The 18,942-nt window shown below is 47.8% G+C and overlaps 1 protein-coding gene across 5 annotated transcripts; it reads left to right on the forward strand.

The window, feature by feature from the left end:
* Positions 1 to 5: 5 nt before the first annotated feature.
* On the forward strand, positions 6 to 18,061 carry MIGA2 (mitoguardin 2). Of its 5 annotated transcripts, none has more exons than XM_055721013.1 (16): positions 6 to 134; positions 1,259 to 1,501; positions 2,152 to 2,362; positions 3,312 to 3,424; positions 5,724 to 5,841; positions 6,411 to 6,550; positions 8,084 to 8,201; positions 8,385 to 8,485; positions 8,970 to 9,085; positions 9,501 to 9,573; positions 10,212 to 10,298; positions 10,957 to 11,055; positions 11,287 to 11,421; positions 12,186 to 12,239; positions 13,409 to 13,525; positions 14,154 to 18,061. In XM_055721013.1, exons 2-16 carry the CDS (start codon positions 1,406 to 1,408, stop codon positions 14,352 to 14,354), a joined length of 1,779 nt encoding a protein of 592 aa, XP_055576988.1. In that variant the 5' UTR covers positions 6 to 134; positions 1,259 to 1,405; the 3' UTR covers positions 14,355 to 18,061. The 5 variants fall into 5 exon arrangements, with proteins under 5 accessions (XP_055576988.1, XP_055576989.1, XP_055576985.1 ...); XM_055721014.1 differs by having other exon boundaries at positions 8,087 to 8,201; XM_055721010.1 differs by having other exon boundaries at positions 13,875 to 14,296.
* Positions 18,062 to 18,942: the final 881 nt, after the last annotated feature.

An 18,942-nucleotide genomic window follows, 5' to 3' on the forward strand; every position in this document is an offset into this window, starting at 1 on the left:
CGGTAATCGGCGGCGGGCTCCGCCCCCGCGCAGGGTAGGCTGCGGCGCGAGGGAAGGAGACGCTGCCCTTCCGCGGCCATGGCGCGACGCGCGGGGAGAGGGCGCCGCGCGGGGCCGCGCGCTCCCCCGCCACGGTAAGTGGTGCCGACCGCGCTCCTGGCGGGGGCCGGGCCCGGCAGGCCGCACCATCGCCGGTGGGGGGAGGGAACGGGGACCTCCGGGTGGAACCGGGCCTGCCGGGGGGGGGGGGCGCTCGCTGGGGCGCAGAGGGTCTGGGACCCGCCCCGGGATACAGGGCTGCGGGAGGCCTGCGGGCGCCTGGGATGCGGGTGGTGCCCCAGGATGCGCGGGCGCAGCGGGCCCGGGGGATGCGAGGGGCCTGGAGGAGCGCGGGGGGCCCGGCGAGCCTCGTTCGCGGGGCCGCAGCTCGCCGCAGTGCCGGTGCGGGGCGCCCCCTGCGCGGGGCCTGCCTGGGTGGGAGCCTGGCCCCCGCGGCCTGGGCTGCCGGCCCGCTCCCGGTGACCCCCGACGGGGCCCGTGCCCGCGGTGTCTCGCCCTTTGCTCTCCGCGTCTCAGCTCTGGCCCGGACGCCGCGTTTCCCCCTGCGGGGAGCGCCCGGCCCCGGCCCCGCAGCGCTCGGGCCCTGTCGGGAGGCGGCTGCGGGGGACGCCGGGGTCCGGAGCCGGATCAGTGCGGGGCCGAAGGCTCCGCAACTTCATGGTGTTGAAAAAGCGACCCCCCGCCCTGGTTCCGATCCGTTCTGGTGTAGCTCTGCCCCACCGCAGAGCCGTGCCCCCTCCCCAGCTCCAGCGCGGCCAGCAAAGCCCTGCCGCGTCCTGGGCAAACACCCTTTTGAGTTTTGAGCTCTTGAGCCGGCCTGCAATGCACAGAACACTGTGTGAAAGCCGAGTTTTGACAATGAAAGCATACACGTGGTTATTTGCAATAATTTTTTTTTATATGGGGACTGCAAACAAAATCCCTCTGACCATGTGCAGCCAGTTCTGGTGCATGTAGAAATCTCTGGCAGCTGTCGAGTCCAAGGATGTGGCCACTGTAGAGCAGGCTGGGGATCTGCCCCTGTGGTTGGTCGGGCAAGCAAAAAAATTGCTGCTTGGTGAGAAGATGCTTTAGATCCGCTTGGCTCTAGCAACATTGCTGCTCCGAGTGACCTGGTGTGTGGTTTGTGAAGTACACTACAAGGAGGTGCAGGCTGTGTGTTCCCTTCCCTTGCCTGATTTTTCTCCTTTCCCTGCAGGAGGAAGGTTGCTGGATGAAAGCTGACCCCAGGACTCCGAGCCAGATATCAAAGAAAAGCTGGATTTCTTTGTGAGCAGCTCACACAGCATCTGCAAGTGCCCTTCCCCATCGTGGCTTCCAGAGGTGCCGAGATCCTTGTGCAGATATGGCATTTAGAAGGACAGAGGGAATGTCCATCATCCAGGCCTTGGCAATGACTGTGGCAGAGATCCCTGTGTTTGTTTACACAACTTTCGGGCAGGTACAAGAAACAGGAAGGGCTTTTCTTCATGTTCTTTGGGTTTTCTCTTCAGAGGTTGCCTGTGTTAGTTGTGAGGGACAGAGGTGTAATGGGGTGATGCTGGGGGACCTGGGCAGTTTACGGGTTTGTGAGAAGTGCGTGGAGAGTTTGGGGTGGTGGAAGAGAACTGCTCAGGGTGGGCTTGGAGAGGGGAGCGAAGGGCTTCCCCCATCCCTCCCTGGGAGAACACCCAGGTTCAACCTTGTTCTTCATCAAAGGCACTAAAATAATACTTTTATTTTAAAGAAGAGTAATTTATTTCCCACTTGTAGTAATATAGCACCTGGGGTGACAAAGCTTAGATACATACCAGGGTTTTAGAGGTGAGCTTGGGTAGCCTGGGCTGCATTTGGTACAGGCTGTGTGCAAATTTTGCAGTGTGTTTTGGTAATGAGGATTGAGACCAAGTTCTCCAGGTTCTGTCAAAATGATGCTCCCCAGTTTCTCGACTGGTAAGTCCTAGTTGTGTAGCAGGAGCTGAAGGAGCTGAGATTTGTGGGTGGGAGGGGAAATGCCAAGGTGTCTTCTGTTTGAGGCTGCTTTTTTTTAAAAAAAAAGGGTGGTGGAGTTGTTTTTTCATTGTTGCTCTTCCGTATCTTTTGTGTTTAAAGTCTGTCTTCTCTCAGCTGCGGCTCTCTCCAGGCCTGCGTAAGGTGCTGTTTGCTACAGCTCTTGGGACAGTTGCATTGGCTCTTGCAGCTCATCAGTTGAAGCGTCGTCGTCGTCGAAAGAAGCAGATCGCTCCAGAGAAGTGTGGCTTTAAGCCTGGAGGGATCACAGTGCCCATCTTGCCAACCAGAAGGGTCTCTTCTGTGAAGAAAGGTTGGCCTTGCAAAAAAGGAAAGTCCCAAAAGCCTTTTGTGAGGGAGCAAAGAGGGTGTACAGGGAACGAGGGGAAGTTCCTGACAGCCGAGGGGAGAGGAAAGCAATGCCATTTGTGTGGTGCGTTGATGCAGAATGAAATTAGAAGCCTGAAGCACACTGCCGTGAACACAGGGTTAGCGGAGGAAAGGGAGAGACCCTGAGCTCAAAGCCCTTGTGAGAAAAAACTGACACTGAGGTTTTCACATAAGGTTTGCAGTTCCCTTTCCCCTTCCTACAGAAGGACTGTGGACCCGTTATGCCATGCTTCCTCTGACGATAATGACCCGGGGCACACAGTGACCTGATTGCGTATTGATCTTGGCAATGCCGATATGGTGCCTGACCCAGGGTCCCATGTACAGCCACGTCGGTGAGCTTGGGCTGTCAGGAGAGGGTGGCCTGGGCCAAGCTGGGGACTTGGGAGTGTCCATCCAGCTCTGCGGTGGCTCTTGCACCTTGGCCAGCTTCTTCATCTGGTTGTATTGCTTTTTGGGGTAAGACTGACCCAGGTCCTCAGCAAAGCATTCTAGGGATTAAGCATTTGTTTTGTGAAACGTATGAAAATCTTTTAAGTGTTTTTAATAATAACCAGGGGAGTGATGTCAGTGCTCTGCCTGGCCTGAGGGAAGCTGGAGGAGTTTCTTCTTGATGCTTTTCACTTGCCTCCTGCCATCCATGAGTGGTGGATAAATATTCATTCCTCAGTCTCAGGTCCCCACTGATACCAGCTTTCTTAGTGTCTCGGAGCAAAAGAGAGCATACAGCAGATCTGTGACTTATGTCTCAGTATTGGATGCTGCTTTGCCCGTTTGCCATCACACTTGACAGGGTGACCTTCTCCTCCCTATTCACAGCTACAATGAACTGGGCCTAAAATCCTGTTTTTGTATGACCTTCCCAACTGCAGGATACTCCAGCAAGAGAGTCCAGAGTCCTGGCAGCAAAAGCAATGACACGCTCAGTGGGATTTCCTCCATCGAGCCCAGCAAACATTCCAGTTCCTCCCACAGCCTCGGCTCGGTAAGGACCTTCTCAGCTGGGCTGGGAGAAGCAGGGCTGGGGTATGTGAGTGCACTTACCTGTAACAAGATCACCAAGTCCTTGGGCTTATGCTGCCCAATGGATAATGCCAGAGCTTTTGGAGCAGAACAGGTTACAGCATAATTGTAGGGTGTGTTCTGTTATTAACCTTACCATGACTGGAGTTGCCTGTGTGAAATCAGAGCGGCATTTTCCAGTGGCCATGAGCCCCAGGGTACATCCTACTTTGGCCAGCAAGGGGCTGCAGGAGGCACTTGTGTGTGGGACATGGCTGTGATTCCTCAGGGCTCTCTGTGACCCCCCTCAAGGAGCGAGGCTGGCTGTTGCTGGGTCTCACAGTAATGGGGAGCTTGTTTGCTTCCCTCCGTGGTAGGGGTTTGGGTGGCCCAGCAGCCCCTGTGCCAGTACAACCATCTTGTGCTGGGGCTGCTCCTAGGTTGTTAAAAGCGCATTAACTACCAAAACCTGGTAGCTCTGCTCAGGAAACAGTGCAGTTTGAGAACATGGCCTAGCCATTCTACTTCCTCCAAAGCCAAAAGCAGCCTGTAAATACAGGTAATTCAGGCTTAACCAGCAGCAGAAGTCATCACTGCTTTTATCCGCCTCTTGTGAGACCAAATGCAGAAGCACTGGGCTGCTTTTGTGGCTTCAAGACATCTTTTACATCCCTGTTGTTCAAAGCCTCACGTGCTGCTGTTGGAGCAGTAGGTGGCACAAGCAAACCTCTGGAGCTTGGTGAACAGCACCTTGCTGCAAAACACCCTCTTGGCATCACCCACCTGGGCTCGGTGGCTGCTCAGCCATGCTGGGGCAAGAAGAGGGGAAAATCACCCCTCCGAAGGGAGCTGTCGGCCACCAGCACCTTACAGTACGCACAGGCATTGCTGTATTTTGGCTTGTCCTGTACAGCTAAACCACCAGAAAGTTGCCAAAAATCTGTGCCGGACAAAGTGTGTCTCCAGCAGGCGGCAGTGCCGGCACGGCGCTGGGCGTGCAGCCTGCACCAGTATCACTCCCCTGGGGTAACTGGGATGTGAGGGCATGGGTCACTGAGAGGACTGAGCTGTGCCCAGCTCTGGCCTCCCTCCCCCTGCAGCCACTCTCGCGTCCGTTTAACTCCTGTGTGCCTTCTCCCTTCCCACAGATGCTGTCTGGGTTTTGTGTTGCTAAAGTCTGTTTCTCTTTAGACAAACTAAATTCTTTTTTCCACTGCTGGTGCATGGGTGGGGTCTGTTCCTGTACCCCCTTCATTGTGTGGGAGCTGATCATCTGTGATGCTGTACTCATTGCTTTCACGTTACTCGATGGAAAAACAGCTCATCCTTTGCACAGCTGCAGCTTCTGCCGGCATGCTCTGCTGCTTTCTGGGGCTCTTCTTTGCCATCCAGTAAATAAGTCAGCAGCAGTGCACTGATTTGCAGTTCTGGATCTCAAGGTGATTTATTAACACTCCACAGACATTAATCAATGGAGGCAGGGCAAGAATTCATCTGTCAGATGATTACTGTAGCTTTTTTCTGCTATCATGCTCACATTTGGTCATCTTTCTCTAAGCCGTGTGGAAACACTGGTCATTGATAGTGTTTGAGCCCAGTGCTTTACTGGGTCAGACTTTAGAAAACATTTATGCACTAGTGTGAAATTGCAGAAAGCTGAGTTTGCTGTGCGGATCACAGTGCTCAGCCCTCCCAGGAGAAGGTTTGGTTACAAAGAGAAGAGCAAGGATCCCCCTGGCCAAAGCCCTCAGCTGTATTTTTGCTGGTAATCTGTTCGTTTGTTTGGACTGTGGTCGCTCCCCTCTGACTTAGTGGTTTTGTATGGACAGCTGGGGCTGACGTGAACTTTCTATCAAAATCCTTGTGCTTTTGTAGAGGTTACTTTGGAGTTTTCTTGGGCTGTCGCCTCCATCCGTGCTCACCATTGTACAGCTTGCCGTTTCCTAACAAAGCTTCGGTGTAAATTGGTTGGGAAGATATTTCCCACACAACTTTCTGTGCTCTCAAAGGTGACGCTGCGGTGTGGGGTGGAGGAGGGGAGGACTTGTCACCTTGCCTTCCCTCTCAGCACTGTGGCTCTTGGCAGTTAACAGTGTAGTGTGAACCCAAGCGGGAGGGAGCCGGTAACCCTGGAGACCTTCCCCTTCCCAGGTGCGGGAGTACCGGTACCGGGAAGTGGCTTATTGTTGAAATGTAACTGGTGATGGTGTTTGTGTGGTCTTAGCATTGCTACCCTTGGAGAGAATTCAAAAGGCATTTGCTGCTTTGCTCCCTTCCTGCAGATGGTAGCAGTCAACTCCTCAAGTCCTACACCAGCATCGGCAGGGGTGTGGGAGGCCCAGGCAATGGGAGATGCTGGAGCCATTGCTGATTCCAGTGCAGAAAGCCTTTATGTTCAAGGTAAACAAGCACGGGAGGAACATTGCCCAGGGGAGGGGGGCACAGTTTATCATTGAGAGAGCAAAAAGAGGGTGTAAATTGAGATAGAGCATCAGTAGTCAGTGTAGAGCTCTAACAGGAAGCTCTCTCCCGTGCTCAACTTAAAACTCAGTCACTTGTTAGTTATAAAAATCCCATCTTCTCCTGAAGAAACATTTCTCTGTTTTCTCAGTGAATGATTTACTTCCAAAATACTGTTCTTTGACCAGCAGGCTCACCTTGTGCAGAGAATAGTATTTTGGAAGTAACACGGCTGATGTTTTAACCAGCTTGGGGAGGTTCTCAGTAACTTCTAATCCAAATTAAACCATATTTAAAAGGGAAAGAAATATTACATTACCTATTAGTCTATATATTAATGTTTTTATGTATATTACATATTCATTCATATAAGAAAGTATTATTTCTTAGCAGTTGGAGAGAGGCTTCCTTCTTTGGTGGATTATCTGAGTGAGGAAGGACTCGTGCTGTGTCGCTTTGCTTCTAAGTGGCCTGGGACTCTCACAGCTTGTATTTGTTTGCATTGCCAGGCATGGAGCTGTTTGAGGAGGCCCTGCAGAAGTGGGAGCAGGCACTGACCATCAGGCAGAGGGACAGTACTAGTACCAGCACCCCCATGCCCTGGGACAGCAAGAAACAGCAAGAGAGCATGTCTGAGAGCATCCCAGAGGTGAGTGCCCACTTTTTCCTTGCATTTGCCAGCTGGGGAACATGCTGGAAGGCCAGCCCTGGTGCTGGGAGCAGTAATAAGTAAAAGGTTAAAAGAAGAGCAAATTAAGGGCAGAGTTGGGCCAGACTCTGTTTAAGAGCTGTCTGTATCTGCCGCTTCCTTATGCAACGTGAGTGGGTGTTTTTAATTTCTTTTTCTTGTTAATAAGTCTCACCCCCTCATTCCCCAGCTTTTCTATTCACCTTCCAGCATCATGTCAGTCACTGTCATGCAAGTCCTCCAGTAGCAGAGACTGCGGTAGGAAAAGGCTGTAACGAATGCAGCACCAGAGAGGAGGAAATAGCTTTTTGCCTGGCAGTGTTGTCTGTAACTCTTAACACGTTCAAAAGTGGAGATCTTCATGGCTGCTATCACTTCCTAGGAAGCTGGGTGGAGAAACAGAGGCCAGCTGCCTGTGTATATTAGTGAGTAAAGCAAAGCAGTAACTCAGTAGGAGTGAAGCATGCCTCTGCTCACTGAGCTCACTTGCACTCACCCTGGAAGGGCAGGGACTTGTGTCACTCGTTCAGCATATACAGCTACAGAAACCACTATTTTGGGACAATGCCTGCTGTCTTGGACTTGAGGACTATGCAGGGAAGACTTCTGATAAGAGGAGATCTGAACTAGAGTGGCTCAGTGACAGCCACAAAGCTTAAAAGAGCAGTTGTAGCTCAGGGCTGTGAAAGGCGCTAAACTCCCAGCTCTCCAGGAGTTCTCACTGGCAGAAAGGGCTCCCAGCTGTTCATAAACAGGGCCTGCTGTAGTAAGTATGTGGGATATCTGTCTTTTGTGCTGGGCAATATTTAAACAAATCTGGATTTGCATGTTGTTGTCTCTCCTTGGAAAGTCCCACAGTATTTCTAAAACTGACTTAAAACCAGTTGATTCTTTATCAAAATAGATTTCATGCTTCTTATTAATGCTTTTGTCTTTTGGGTGAGATACGCAGACACAGGGGTGTGAAGGCAAGATTTTGTATAAGTCTAATTTTTCTCCCTGACTTTTTTCTTCCTATCCTCCTGTGCTGCTTATAGAAAACTTTGCTTGTGCCCAGCATCTTAATCCAAGGACTCTTACTCTGTTGTCCAGTTCTGGACACTCTGTTGTATTCAACACAGGTTTTCTGATGTGATTCTCTCCTGAAATTAGGCACAAGTCAGGAGAATTAAGTGATCTGTAACTCATTAAAATACCATTTTTTCTGGATGGCAGGCTAAAGTTCTTAAGTTCGTTCTTCCCTTTTTTAACAGGGGGAAAAAAAATTGTTAAGCTAAAGAGCCAGAGGGTTTGAACTGGCTATGTAGAAGCTTCCCTACCCGTGTATTATTAGCTGCATTGTAGGATTAATGAGTCCTCTCTTTTTTTTTTTTCTTAATCATTTAATCTGCAAACTGTAAATCCCATTTTACTGAAAATTTCCTTCCATATTTGTGCTGTCGATCTGTCTCTGCCCAGCTGGCTAACTAAGAGTGGCATTTCTGTATGTTCAAGGAGGAGTCCCAGAAAAGGGAGTTTGCAGAGAAGCTGGAGTCCCTCTTGCACCGAGCCTACCACCTCCAGGAAGAGTTCGGGTCTTCGCTTCCATCAGACAGCATGCTGCTGGATCTGGGTATGGGAGCTGGGTTAGAGATGCATTAAAATACCAGTTTCCTGTCTAGTTTTTTTGTCTTTTCTGTAAGCTGGAGTGACAAAGTGGTGTTTGTGGGGGTGGGGGAGAGAGAGTGAGCACAGGAGCTAAGAGGAATGGTAGTCCATAAACTCCCAACACATGGAGCTTCTTCCTCTCCTCCAGAGAAGACTTTAATGCTTCCACTGACGGATGGGTCATTGCGGCTTCGGACAGATGATGAAGACAGCTCAATTTCCGAAGAGTCTTTCTTCTCTGCAGCAGAGGTGACTTAAATTTCAGCTGTGTGTCACAGTCCAGCTGCTTGCAGGGGAGCCACAAAGGCGGTGGAGCCAAACACGTCTTGGTAGAGGAAGATGATAAAACATGGGGCAACAACCCCAACCTAGGAGGTTCATGATGGATATTAAGAAAAGCTTTTTAATTAAGGGCATGGTGCAGCCCTTTCCAACCAGCATTTCCACCTCATCTTCCTACCTACTGTAGAAAACGTGCCGTAACAGCTAGGAAAGTACTGTAAATCTGATGTGGTGTGGCTTTGTTGTATAAATTTTAGGGGATATTGAGTTGTCTCAGAGCTGAGACAGCTTTGAAACTGTGGGAAAAGTAATGTCTTTGCATGAAATAATGGGCACTGACAAAAGGGTGCTAGCTGAAGAAGGCATATCTTGCTTGTGTGCAGTCTCTGAGTATTTGCAAACATTTAACAAGATCATTTTGTTCTTCCCATGTCTCTTGCCACCTCTACAGCTCTTTGACTCTCTCCACTTTGAGGACATACCATTCCACCTCTCTAAGCCCGTAGCAGCATATGAAGAAGCTCTGCAGTTAGTGAAAGAAGGGAAGGTTGCATGCCGGACACTGAGGTGAAGTGCCAGCTGGAGTTGTGGGTCCTTGTGTCGCGGCTCTTTTGAGCAGCCCTATAACCAGAATAACCCTTTGGGGCTGGAAGCTCTTAGCATCCTTCCTGCTGGTTTGGACTTCCCAGGGAACTAGCCCCATATTTTAGGACGCAGATGTTAAGAAAGGGCAATGGTCCGGGGAAATTAATAATGGGAAATGTGACTGTCCTGAGGCTGGCTGGTGTAGTCCTGTGCTGTAACAGCCTTTGCAGAGATGCTCTGGTGCCCCAGGGAGCTGTACAAAGGGAACGCAGTTGTTACTTTCTCCTAGGCACAGACAGGGATTTTTTTTTTTCTCTTTTTTTAGGTGACCATAGTTGGTAGAAACACAGACATGAGGAGAGCTGAAATTTATTCAGTTCTTCCCCTTTCCCTCTAGGACAGAGCTTCTTGGCTGCTACAGCGACCAGGATTTCCTTGCGAAGCTGCATTGCATCAGGCAGGCCTTCCAGGTGAGAGCAGCTCGAGGCTCTTGGGCTCCTGCGGTACGTTGCTGCCAGCAGCACATTCTCCTCCACCAGCACAGAGAAGTCTCAGCCTCTCTAGAGCAAGTAAAAGCAGCAGCAGCCCAAGCTCCCCTTGCTTAACTCTGTAATCCCATCCTGATCAATTTGATTAGGAGAGTAAGTAGATCCCCTGGTCCCTGTGCCCAGCTTGGGTGGTGGTTCCATGGCTGCTGATGCTGATTTAGTTCAGGGAAGTTAAAGTTTAGAAATTTCAGAGCTGCCCAGAAGCTGGTACTCCCACTTAAGGCTGGAGTCAAACCTCTGAGATACGGGAGCAAGTTTTCCTTCTCCTTAACCACAGTCCTTTTCCTGGCAATGTGAGTCTAGAGCCTGAACAGCAGCTTTTGTGCCCTGGCCCCACTCCCAGCCTGTGGCTCCATTCTTGTCACTTCCAGTCTTTCAGCCTAATTTTGAACTTGCTTCCTGGAGACATAAGTTTTGTTTCTAGACTCCAGCTTATTGAAGGTTAATGATACTGGTGTATGCAGCATTGCAGTGCTTTGTGTCTTGTCCTTTTTTTCTCCCAAGTCAGAATTTGTGTGGGCGTAGGCACTCACAGGAGACTTCTTGTGTTCCCTTTGCAGGAGCTGCTGGAGGATGAAAGCAATCAACTGTTTTTTGGGGAGGTTGGGAAGCAAATGGTGATAGGACTGATGACAAAGGCTGAAAAGGTAGGAAGTTTATATAACAACTAAGCTGTGTCTTGAGTACAGGGACACTTGTTCCTCCATCCTGACCCAGAGTTTGTCCAGTGTGTTGGAAGAAGAAAACTGCATCTGTGTGCTGGTGACTATTGTGAGAAATAAACCACCTGTGTTTTTAATCTTGCTTAACCAAATTCTCTTGAAAGCCTCTCTGTGCATCTCCTGTCCACAGTTTTGATGCTGTGCTTCATGGGAGCAAACAGAGGGTACAGGCTGTGCATCAGTGACAGCATCATCTCAAGGAATGTAGGAAAGGGAAAGGATAATTAAACCTTTGCATCAGTTCTCAGATCACTGACTTAATCAGGGGATGACCAATGACTAGATGGAGATTGTTGCTTGCACAGCGTTAGACCCTCAGTGGCTTACTGTGTGTACGGGTGTCTCTGCTCCACTTTCTTCAAGGAAGTGGCTGATGTAGGTGCTTTGAGTCACAGCTGAGCCTAGGGTGATCCATGTCTCCCAGAAATAAATTGTCTCTGCACAAAGAGTGTTTTAGCTAAAAACTTCACCCAGTCACATGCATTGATGTTGATGTTAGCTCAAAATAGAGCAGTCAAACTTTAGTGAAATATGCCCACAGCTGTTGTACCTCCTGAAGTGTTTTGTTTCTCTGCCCTCCCAGAATCCCAAAGCTTTTCTGGAAAGCTACGAGGAGATGCTGCATTATGCACTGAAGCAGGAGACCTGGCCGACCACTCAGCAGGAGCTGGAGGGAAGAGGGGTTGGTAAAGACATTATCTCCACAAAGTTGCAGAGGAGTTGGAGGATAATGGATATGTAGGAATGGCCCAGGAGTGAAAGAACTGCCACTGATATACTATTACATTGCGTACTTCAGCTTGTTACATTTTGTTGCTTCAAACCAAAAGAGTAAAGTCCATGGCTTTTTTTTTTGTTGTTTTTTTTTTAAAAAAAACTTGTTCCCTTTACAGACTGGTCTGCTTTCTGACAGGTGGTGTGCATGAGTTTCTTTGATATTGTGCTGGACTTCATCCTCATGGATGCTTTTGAGGATCTGGAGAACCCACCCTCCTCCGTGCTAGCTGTGCTACGCAACCGCTGGCTCTCCGACAGCTTCAAGGAGACGGTGCGTTAAATGAGGAGTCCTTGTGCAGAGCGCGAGATCACAGTGCCGAGGCTAGGAAAGAGAATAACCTCAGGTGTCTGGGCTGAGCTGAATTTTCTCTTTAGAAATACCACACTTTCTGAAGCTCTAAACAGCAATCTTCTGGTTACATGTAAATTGTTTACAGAAAAGCTTTGCTTATTTTGGAGGCGTCTGGCTGGCTTCAGTAGAATTATTTCCCTAGCAACCTTTATCAGTGATGCCATGCAAATGTTAAAAGATGACATTCATTTAGTGAATGATAGTAAGAGGATCAAAATGTAGGGAAAAACATGTGTGTGTTTCTGCACCTAGCCATTCATTCTGGTGGTACCTCAGCAGACACCGAGGCTAAAGTAGCAGTGCTTTCCTCTAGTCCTGGTCCCCACCTGCGTATTTAAGACTGTTAAGTTTCATAGACTGAGAAGAAGATGGTTGGGAAGCACCTTCTAACAGTGGTCTGCTTAGAGTCTGCATTCTGGGGTGTTTGGCAACTGTGCCAGATCATACTAGCAATCTTCAAAAACACCAGCTTTTCTGGAATGGATCTGGAATGGCTAAGCTGCTTCCAGTTTGCTTTGATTTTGTCACTAATTTTAGAGTTGCTGGCACAAAAGGCCCACTGCTTTGATATTTTGGTGGCAATGTCTTGGTAAACTGGGTTTGGGTATTTTTTGGTTGGTTTGTGAGGTTTTTTTACTGATGTTACTGTGCAGTAACTGATGGTCTCTCTCTGTTAATTGTAGGCTCTAGCAACTGCTTGCTGGTCAGTTCTGAAAGCAAAAAGGAGGCTTCTGATGGTAAGCAAAATTAATTAAAAGGGAGAGAATCTGATGTATTTGAAGCTGAAAAGCTGATGCCTAGATCTTGACAAAATACAAAACCTAGGTGGTGTAAGACTGAAATGAATCACATTCTTCGTGATGCCTTAGAGCACTGGGGTCCTGCTGTCATTGCTCCAGTGCCATGCCAGTATTTTACTGAACCAGTCTGAGTCTGTTCTCCTTTTTTCTTGATGTGAGGATTCAAACGACAACGTTACCTGTCTGGTATTCCCTCTCTGCTTGCAGTACTGTAGGAACGCTCACAGACAGCGAGCAACAAGGGGCTGCTCCTGAACTGTAGTTTCCCTGCTGGCAGTGCAATGAATGGCTCACACGTTTCTCTGCTTCCCAGCGCCGATTGCTGACTCACTATTACAGGGGTCCTCAAACTACGGCCCATGGGCAGGATACGGCCCCCCAGGGTCCTCAATCCAGCCCCCCGTATTTACAGACCCCCCTGCCCCTCCCCCGCTGGGGGTTGGGGGGGGAACCAAGCAGCCGCAGATGACTGCCTGCCACTTCATCCGTGCCGGCCCCCTGGTTAAAAAGTTTGAGGACCCCTGCTATTACTTGGTCCATTTCCCTTAAATCTGTAGCTAGTATTTCTAAAGTATCACAGCAGATGAGTTCATGGACCTGGGGAACAGGAAACTGCAACTTTACCAGCCCTGTTCTGCCACAGGGTCTGTGGCCTCTGGCGAGTTTTCTGCTCCTGTCCCACAGCCAGCTGGTATGACAGGGTTTGCCTCTTGAGGTGGTACAAAGAGAAATGAGAGTGGTGGAAGCTGTATTGGTGCTGTCATGCAGTAGCTCTGTCTTGGATATTTGCATGCCCTTTCCTGGCTCAGTCTGGAGATTATAAGTAGAGCCTATAAAGATGCTCGATGGCTGCCTTTCATGTTTTTTTATTTATTTTCTTCCTGAAATAGCAGTTTAGAAACATGAGGATAGAAAGCTCTAGTCATCCTTCAGGGGCTCTGAACGATAAATGCAATTCTGCAGGAAGAGGTGTTCTTAAAGTAGCTCTAAACTTCAGTTACTGAAGCACGGTGCTTTCTGGCAGGGAATTTGGTAGCTGATACGGAATAAGCTGCTAATTCTGTCTGAAAGTAAAGACCAACCAATTCTTCCCTTCCCTGTGGCAGGTACCAGATGGCTTTATCTCTCATTTCTACTCCGTATCGGAGCATGTCAGTCCTGTTCTAGCCTTTGGTTTTCTGGGGCCCAAGCAGCAATTATCTGAAGTCTGCAGTTTCTTCAAGGTAAGATGGCTTTTCTGTACCTAATCTGTGTGGACCTCCTGTCTTCTGGCTTAAAACTGCAGATGTGTGCTTCTGATGACTGATGTGGCACTAAGAAACTCAGCTCTGTACAAAATCTTTCTAAAAATCACAGGGGTTTGAGATGCAGATTGCTGAATTGTGATTGATAAGAATTCCCAACACAGTTTACCATAGCTGGTAGCAAAAATTTGTGATGAGATCAATTTATACCATCAGTCCTGGAAAAGATTACAGGTGCATATGCTGAAAGAATATCTTGTCTGAGAGTACGTGGGGTCTGACAAGTTACATATTTGATTTTAAAGCCTAAATCCTCTTGTTCTTGTAGATAATATCACGAGAAGCTGTGATGGCATTCATTGATGTTTTCATGGATATTGCCATGGCCATCAGCATTGCTTTCCTGACTTCAGGAGCTCTGCTGTCCTGTTACAGAGGCATGAGGGCATCTAGCCACAAAAGTAATACCCAGCCTGAAGCAGATCTTTTCTTGGATGGCAGACATGCAGATTTCTTTGTGGGGTTCTCTCCTTGCTGCATCCAGGTAGCTGGTATTGGTGGGTGGGAGGAGGTCTTCTTACTGTAAACTTTCCTTTTGCCTTTGCAGCACCAGATAGTACAATACCTGAAGGACATGTTTGATTTGGACAACGTGAGATACACAACAGTGCAGTCACTGGCAGAAGACATTTTGCAGCTGTCACGGCGGCGCAGCGAGATCCTCTTGGGATACCTGGGCACCGAGACCTCCCCTGAGATGAATGGCATGCTTCCTGGTGAAAATGAGCCACTGAAGGAACTCATCTGATGTCAGTCAGGGGAGGAAAACAGTTTTGTACAAGGAACTTTTTCCTCCCAAAGATGGATAAAACTACCTGCAATGTGCGGTGGCGGCAGCAAGACTATCGCAACACACAGCAGCCTGGTGGGACCTTCTGCTTTTTGTAGCCAGTAGTGTTTGCTGGGATGGATCCAGGACCACTTGCCAGATTATGGTTTGAATTTCTTCTTTGTTCCACCTTCCTGTTCTACTGTTATTATTATTATTATTGTTATTATTTTTAATGTGTCATATAAACCACAAACTGCCTGGGCCCAGACTTCTACCCAATTCTCTTGAATAGGGCAATATATATACCTGTTTTGCCTGTGTGTTTTCTGGGAAATAACCCCTGATGTTTACGATTGTGTGTGGGAGCAGGAACATCATTGGTAAATTCTCCACTTGACCCCTAGCTTCTCAAGGAGGCTTTGTTTGCTTTGGGATTTTTATCATTGTTCTTCTCTGCTGTGTTTCTGCAGACAATTACTGCTGATTTTTACCTTATGTGCTTTAACGCATGCAATGTGACTGGCAAAGATTTCTTTCCCAGGGAGGAAGATATACTTGTGTAAAGCACTGAAGTAAAATTCAGACTTTTGTAACCAGTCTGAAGCTCTAAGGAAGCTGGTCTGTTCCCACTGTGGTGCTGCTCTTTGCAGGCCAGATGACAGGCTCCCTGCTTAGGAGGTTGCTGAGGTCTATGTCTGCCCCTAAGGCAAGCCAGTGTGAGGAAGAGGTGGATTTGCAACCTGCCTGTGCATGCACAAAGTCTCTTTAACGTCCATCAAAGTGCCTTGCTGTATTTCAGAATGAGCCAGCATCAGTTTTCCCTGGGGAGGAGGTGTGGGGCGTGCACAAGCAGAGGGAACCGATACAGGATGGTGCCTTTTCCTATAATGCACAAGTTAGTAAGAGGTGTAGATGCTGGATGTGGTGTACGAAAGGGGTTATGTGTACAGATAGCTGGAGGCCTGGGATCAAGCTGCTAGAGAGGAAACAACTCTTCATAGTCTGTCAGTCCTAAGAAACATAGCATAATTTTGGGTATAGATCAGACTTATGTATACATACAACCTTGTAGCACTGGGACGGGCTCTTCTCAGATGATGCGATCCTGACTGCACAGCCAGCACCTGAGATCTGGCTGCTCTGGGACACGTGCAGAGCCGGATACTAGTGCAGGGATAGCAGCAGGGGAGTGCACTGGACTTGAGGCAGTCCTGGCTTTTGTGTGAGGTTTGTGGTGATTTGCCAAGTCCTCTGTGAGTGCAGCGCCACAGGTGAAGGCTGAGGGTCCAGCCTGTGCTTTCTCCTGTCTCAGTCCCAGCCTCAGAATGAGGAGGTCTTCAGGGAGAAGAAAATGAGGACTTTCACAAAAACATGGGCTTTGCTGATTTTCTCCCGACTGATTAGTTATTCCTTGTGTCTGTTCCAGGTAAAAGGCACAAGTCTTACGTAGCCATAGTTTTGCAAGGGGGGAAAAAAAAAGAAAGAATCTGGGAGTTTCCGTATGAGTGGAAAGTCAGTGCATGGGCTTAGAGAATACAAATGTCATCTTTCTTCCTCTTCAGATACCTAATGTGGATTCTGCTGACAGAGGCGGGAAGGAAGTAAGCAGGGAAAAAGTAAACAGGAGGATGTAGAAGTAGATAAATGCTCCTGAGATGCTTGCTAGAGGCTAAGTGCAGAGCATGTAACATCTGTTGCTCGAAGCACATCAGACTGACGTGACTTAGCCTGAAGACCAGCTTAGTGCAATAACCAAGACAGGGCTCAGGCAGAAGTGAGGAGCAGCTGGCCCAAGTGAGGCTGCAGGAGATAAACTGTTGTGGGAAGGATTTAAGAGGCAGCAACTGAAACTAAGAAAAGTCTCTGAGGTGTCCTAGCAGCATGCAGTGAGAGAAGAAACAGAGGATGTTGTTATTAGCCCGACACACCTGCTATAAGTAAACTGTGATTCAAAAGTATGTTAGATTCTGAAAGCAAGTTACTTTGCCAAAACAAATGTTTATAGTGCTTTGTGCTCTTGTATGGCTGGTTTAGAAGAAAGTAATTTCAGCAGCTTTGTACAGTGGTTAAAAAGATGCTAAAATGTGAAGATTAATGTAATAATACGGATTGTAATTCTAAACAATCGATGCTGTTAATTTCTCATTTTTAGCGTTGTTTTATTTGTATTTATTTACTACTTTGAGTGTCTTTTGGCCTCAGTGTTTGGGGCAGCCTGCCTGCTTCGTGTACAAGACAGAACCCTGGCTGCTGACTTAGGCCTTTTTGCATGCTTGTGGGAGAGGATACTGAAACGGGGTCCCCATGAAGCGAACACGAACTTGCACTGTAGCTTCTTAAGCTAAGAAATTGTAAATTCCTAATCAATCAAATGGAAGAAAGACAGTCTTATTACAGCTTTACGCTTTTCCTTAGCCCTTATTGCAAATAGGGCATGCTGCCCTCCCAGTGAAGGTAAAGAGGAATCTTCCTTGAGAACATCCTCACCTTATTGAATGTCGAGTTCTTCCCCTCCGTCCACCAACACTAACTTGCTCCTGCACAAGCTGAGGATGTCTGCTGAGACAAACTGACTTTCTCTTTACTGGGGAGGATGTTAAACTTCTCTACGTGCCCCCCGGCTATTTCCTGGCTGCTTTTTCTCCCTCACCAACCCCAGTGTAGCTTGAGAGGAAAGGCAGTAGTGTTTGCGGCCTCTGACACTTCAGACCAGTGGGTCTGGAGGAGCTGGTCTCGCAGAAGCAGCTCTCCCTGACCAGAGGGGTGCTAGTCAGTCACACGCCGCATTCAGCTCCTTTGGGTGCAAACCTGGGCAGGGGCGCGGGCTGCTCCCACCGATCTCATCCGGAGCAGGGCTTGGCCCAAAAGGCAGCCCCCTCATACTCATCTGTTTTGCCAGGTAGAGTAAAAGGTTTTGAGGGAACAACCGCCTGCCCTCTGGCTTCGTAAGAGATGGCTAGCAAATCCTTCTTTCCCCAGCATACCGTGTTTAGCAAAGGAAATTCATCAGTATTAGTAGCAGATGAGATAGGTATTTGGGTAGAACCTCTAGAGACAAGATTATTTGCCTTTTTTATAATGAACCCTTATTCTCAAGAGGTTAAATCATTCTGGGCTGACACTTGCAAGATTTTTTAACACTGATGGGGATTTAAAGTAGCTTAGCAGCTACGAAATAAAATCCTTCAATAGTTTCTGATGCTTAAACAGAATTTCCAATATGCATGACTTTCAGTTTTCATGTGGAGGTTGTTAACAGGCTTCACCAGTGGTTACAGTACATACTCAGCACTTTAGTATGTATGCAGAGACTACACCAAATGGCTCTAGGAGAGTCTTTATGATCTTTAAAGCACAAATACCTTAATAATAATAAAAAAAAGCCCAAGGAAAAATCTGCCTTGTGTCTATGAGATCAGTGTGGCTTTGAAGAGCATGACTTGCGCTGTCTCATACAAGGAGGTGGGAAAGCAGGATTTTATTTACCCCTCTTCAGTACAACATTCCTCTGCCATATCTGGAACTAATGAATGTAAACCTGTGCCTGTTCTTCCTTCGTTTCCTAAAGGTGTAAAAATCTGTTCTTGTTTTGCTTCTTTCTTTTTCTTTTCAGCTTTTTTTTTTTTTTAATCTTTAATCTTAGGATGTGGGCATTACAAGTCAAATAAAACTTCCCTTCATGATTGTGGGTTTTGTTTCTAAATTTCCTGGTGAAACTTGCTAGAATCTCAGTCTTTGGTTTCTGATTTAGGTGACAGTTGTGGTGACACCTCTGGTGCTAGAGTGATGGTATAAAACAAGGTTCACTCTCCCTAGAGTCACAATGCTCAACTTGCAGCAAGTAAACTTAAGGGTTTGGTTTGCATGGGGAGTCTTCCTGATTCCACTGAAAACATGTCTGTAGATTAAGCGGGCTATAAAATAAACAAGACAACTCATTGCACTTTGAGTGTGGTTGAAAACTGTGGGGTTTCATTTTTCAGGTTTTTCTTTTTCTGTGGTGGTGTGATTGTCTTTGGGTGTGGTGTGGGTAGGCTAGCAGGCCGCGATAAACTGATAACAGCAGTCCCAGTGAGGAGCAGAATCTCTTAAACATTGTCCAAGTTCTTATAGCAGATTTACCAGCCTCCCCAAACCATGTGAAAGAAACCCAGGGTACAGACTGTGGGTTGCTATCAGAGATGCCCATCTGCTGAGCAATGCAGGAAACTCATCTTCTCATTCTTCTGAAGCAATTACATTGTGCTTAAATACTTTCATTTTTCAAATGATACAGAAACCAGACTGAATCAGATAGGCTGTTTGTTTCCACAGTGATTAAGATTTCATCCATACGCTTAAAAAATAAACCTCAATTAGCATTAATGCAAACCTGTCATGAACTATGATATATGCAAAAAAGTGTTCAGGAATAGGAAAATTTTTGTCTCGTGCCACACCCTGAACGCTGGTTGAAGGAGTTAAAAGGAATTTATCTTAGTTTCCATGGTGTCAGACTGTATACTCCTTACATCTCCAGAGCTGCTTTGTGCTTTCTTACGCTGAAGGAGCAGAGCAAAGGCTG

This window comes from Falco cherrug, chromosome 9 (genome assembly GCF_023634085.1).
Source record: "Falco cherrug isolate bFalChe1 chromosome 9, bFalChe1.pri, whole genome shotgun sequence".
Classification (NCBI taxonomy): domain Eukaryota; kingdom Metazoa; phylum Chordata; class Aves; order Falconiformes; family Falconidae; genus Falco; species Falco cherrug.

What these genes read in the sequence shown, in the direction of transcription:
- MIGA2 (XM_055721010.1), top strand. Translation starts at nt 1,406, where the DNA reads ATGGCATTTAGAAGGACAGAGGGAATGTCCATCATCCAGGCCTTGGCA. An exon ending in GTTGCATGCCGGACACTGAG is followed by an intron (nt 9,086 to 9,500) that starts GTGAAGTGCCAG and finishes CTTTCCCTCTAG; the next exon opens with GACAGAGCTTCTTGGCTGCT. An exon ending in AGGAGCTGGAGGGAAGAGGG is followed by an intron (nt 11,056 to 11,286) that starts GTTGGTAAAGAC and finishes GCTTTCTGACAG; the next exon opens with GTGGTGTGCATGAGTTTCTT.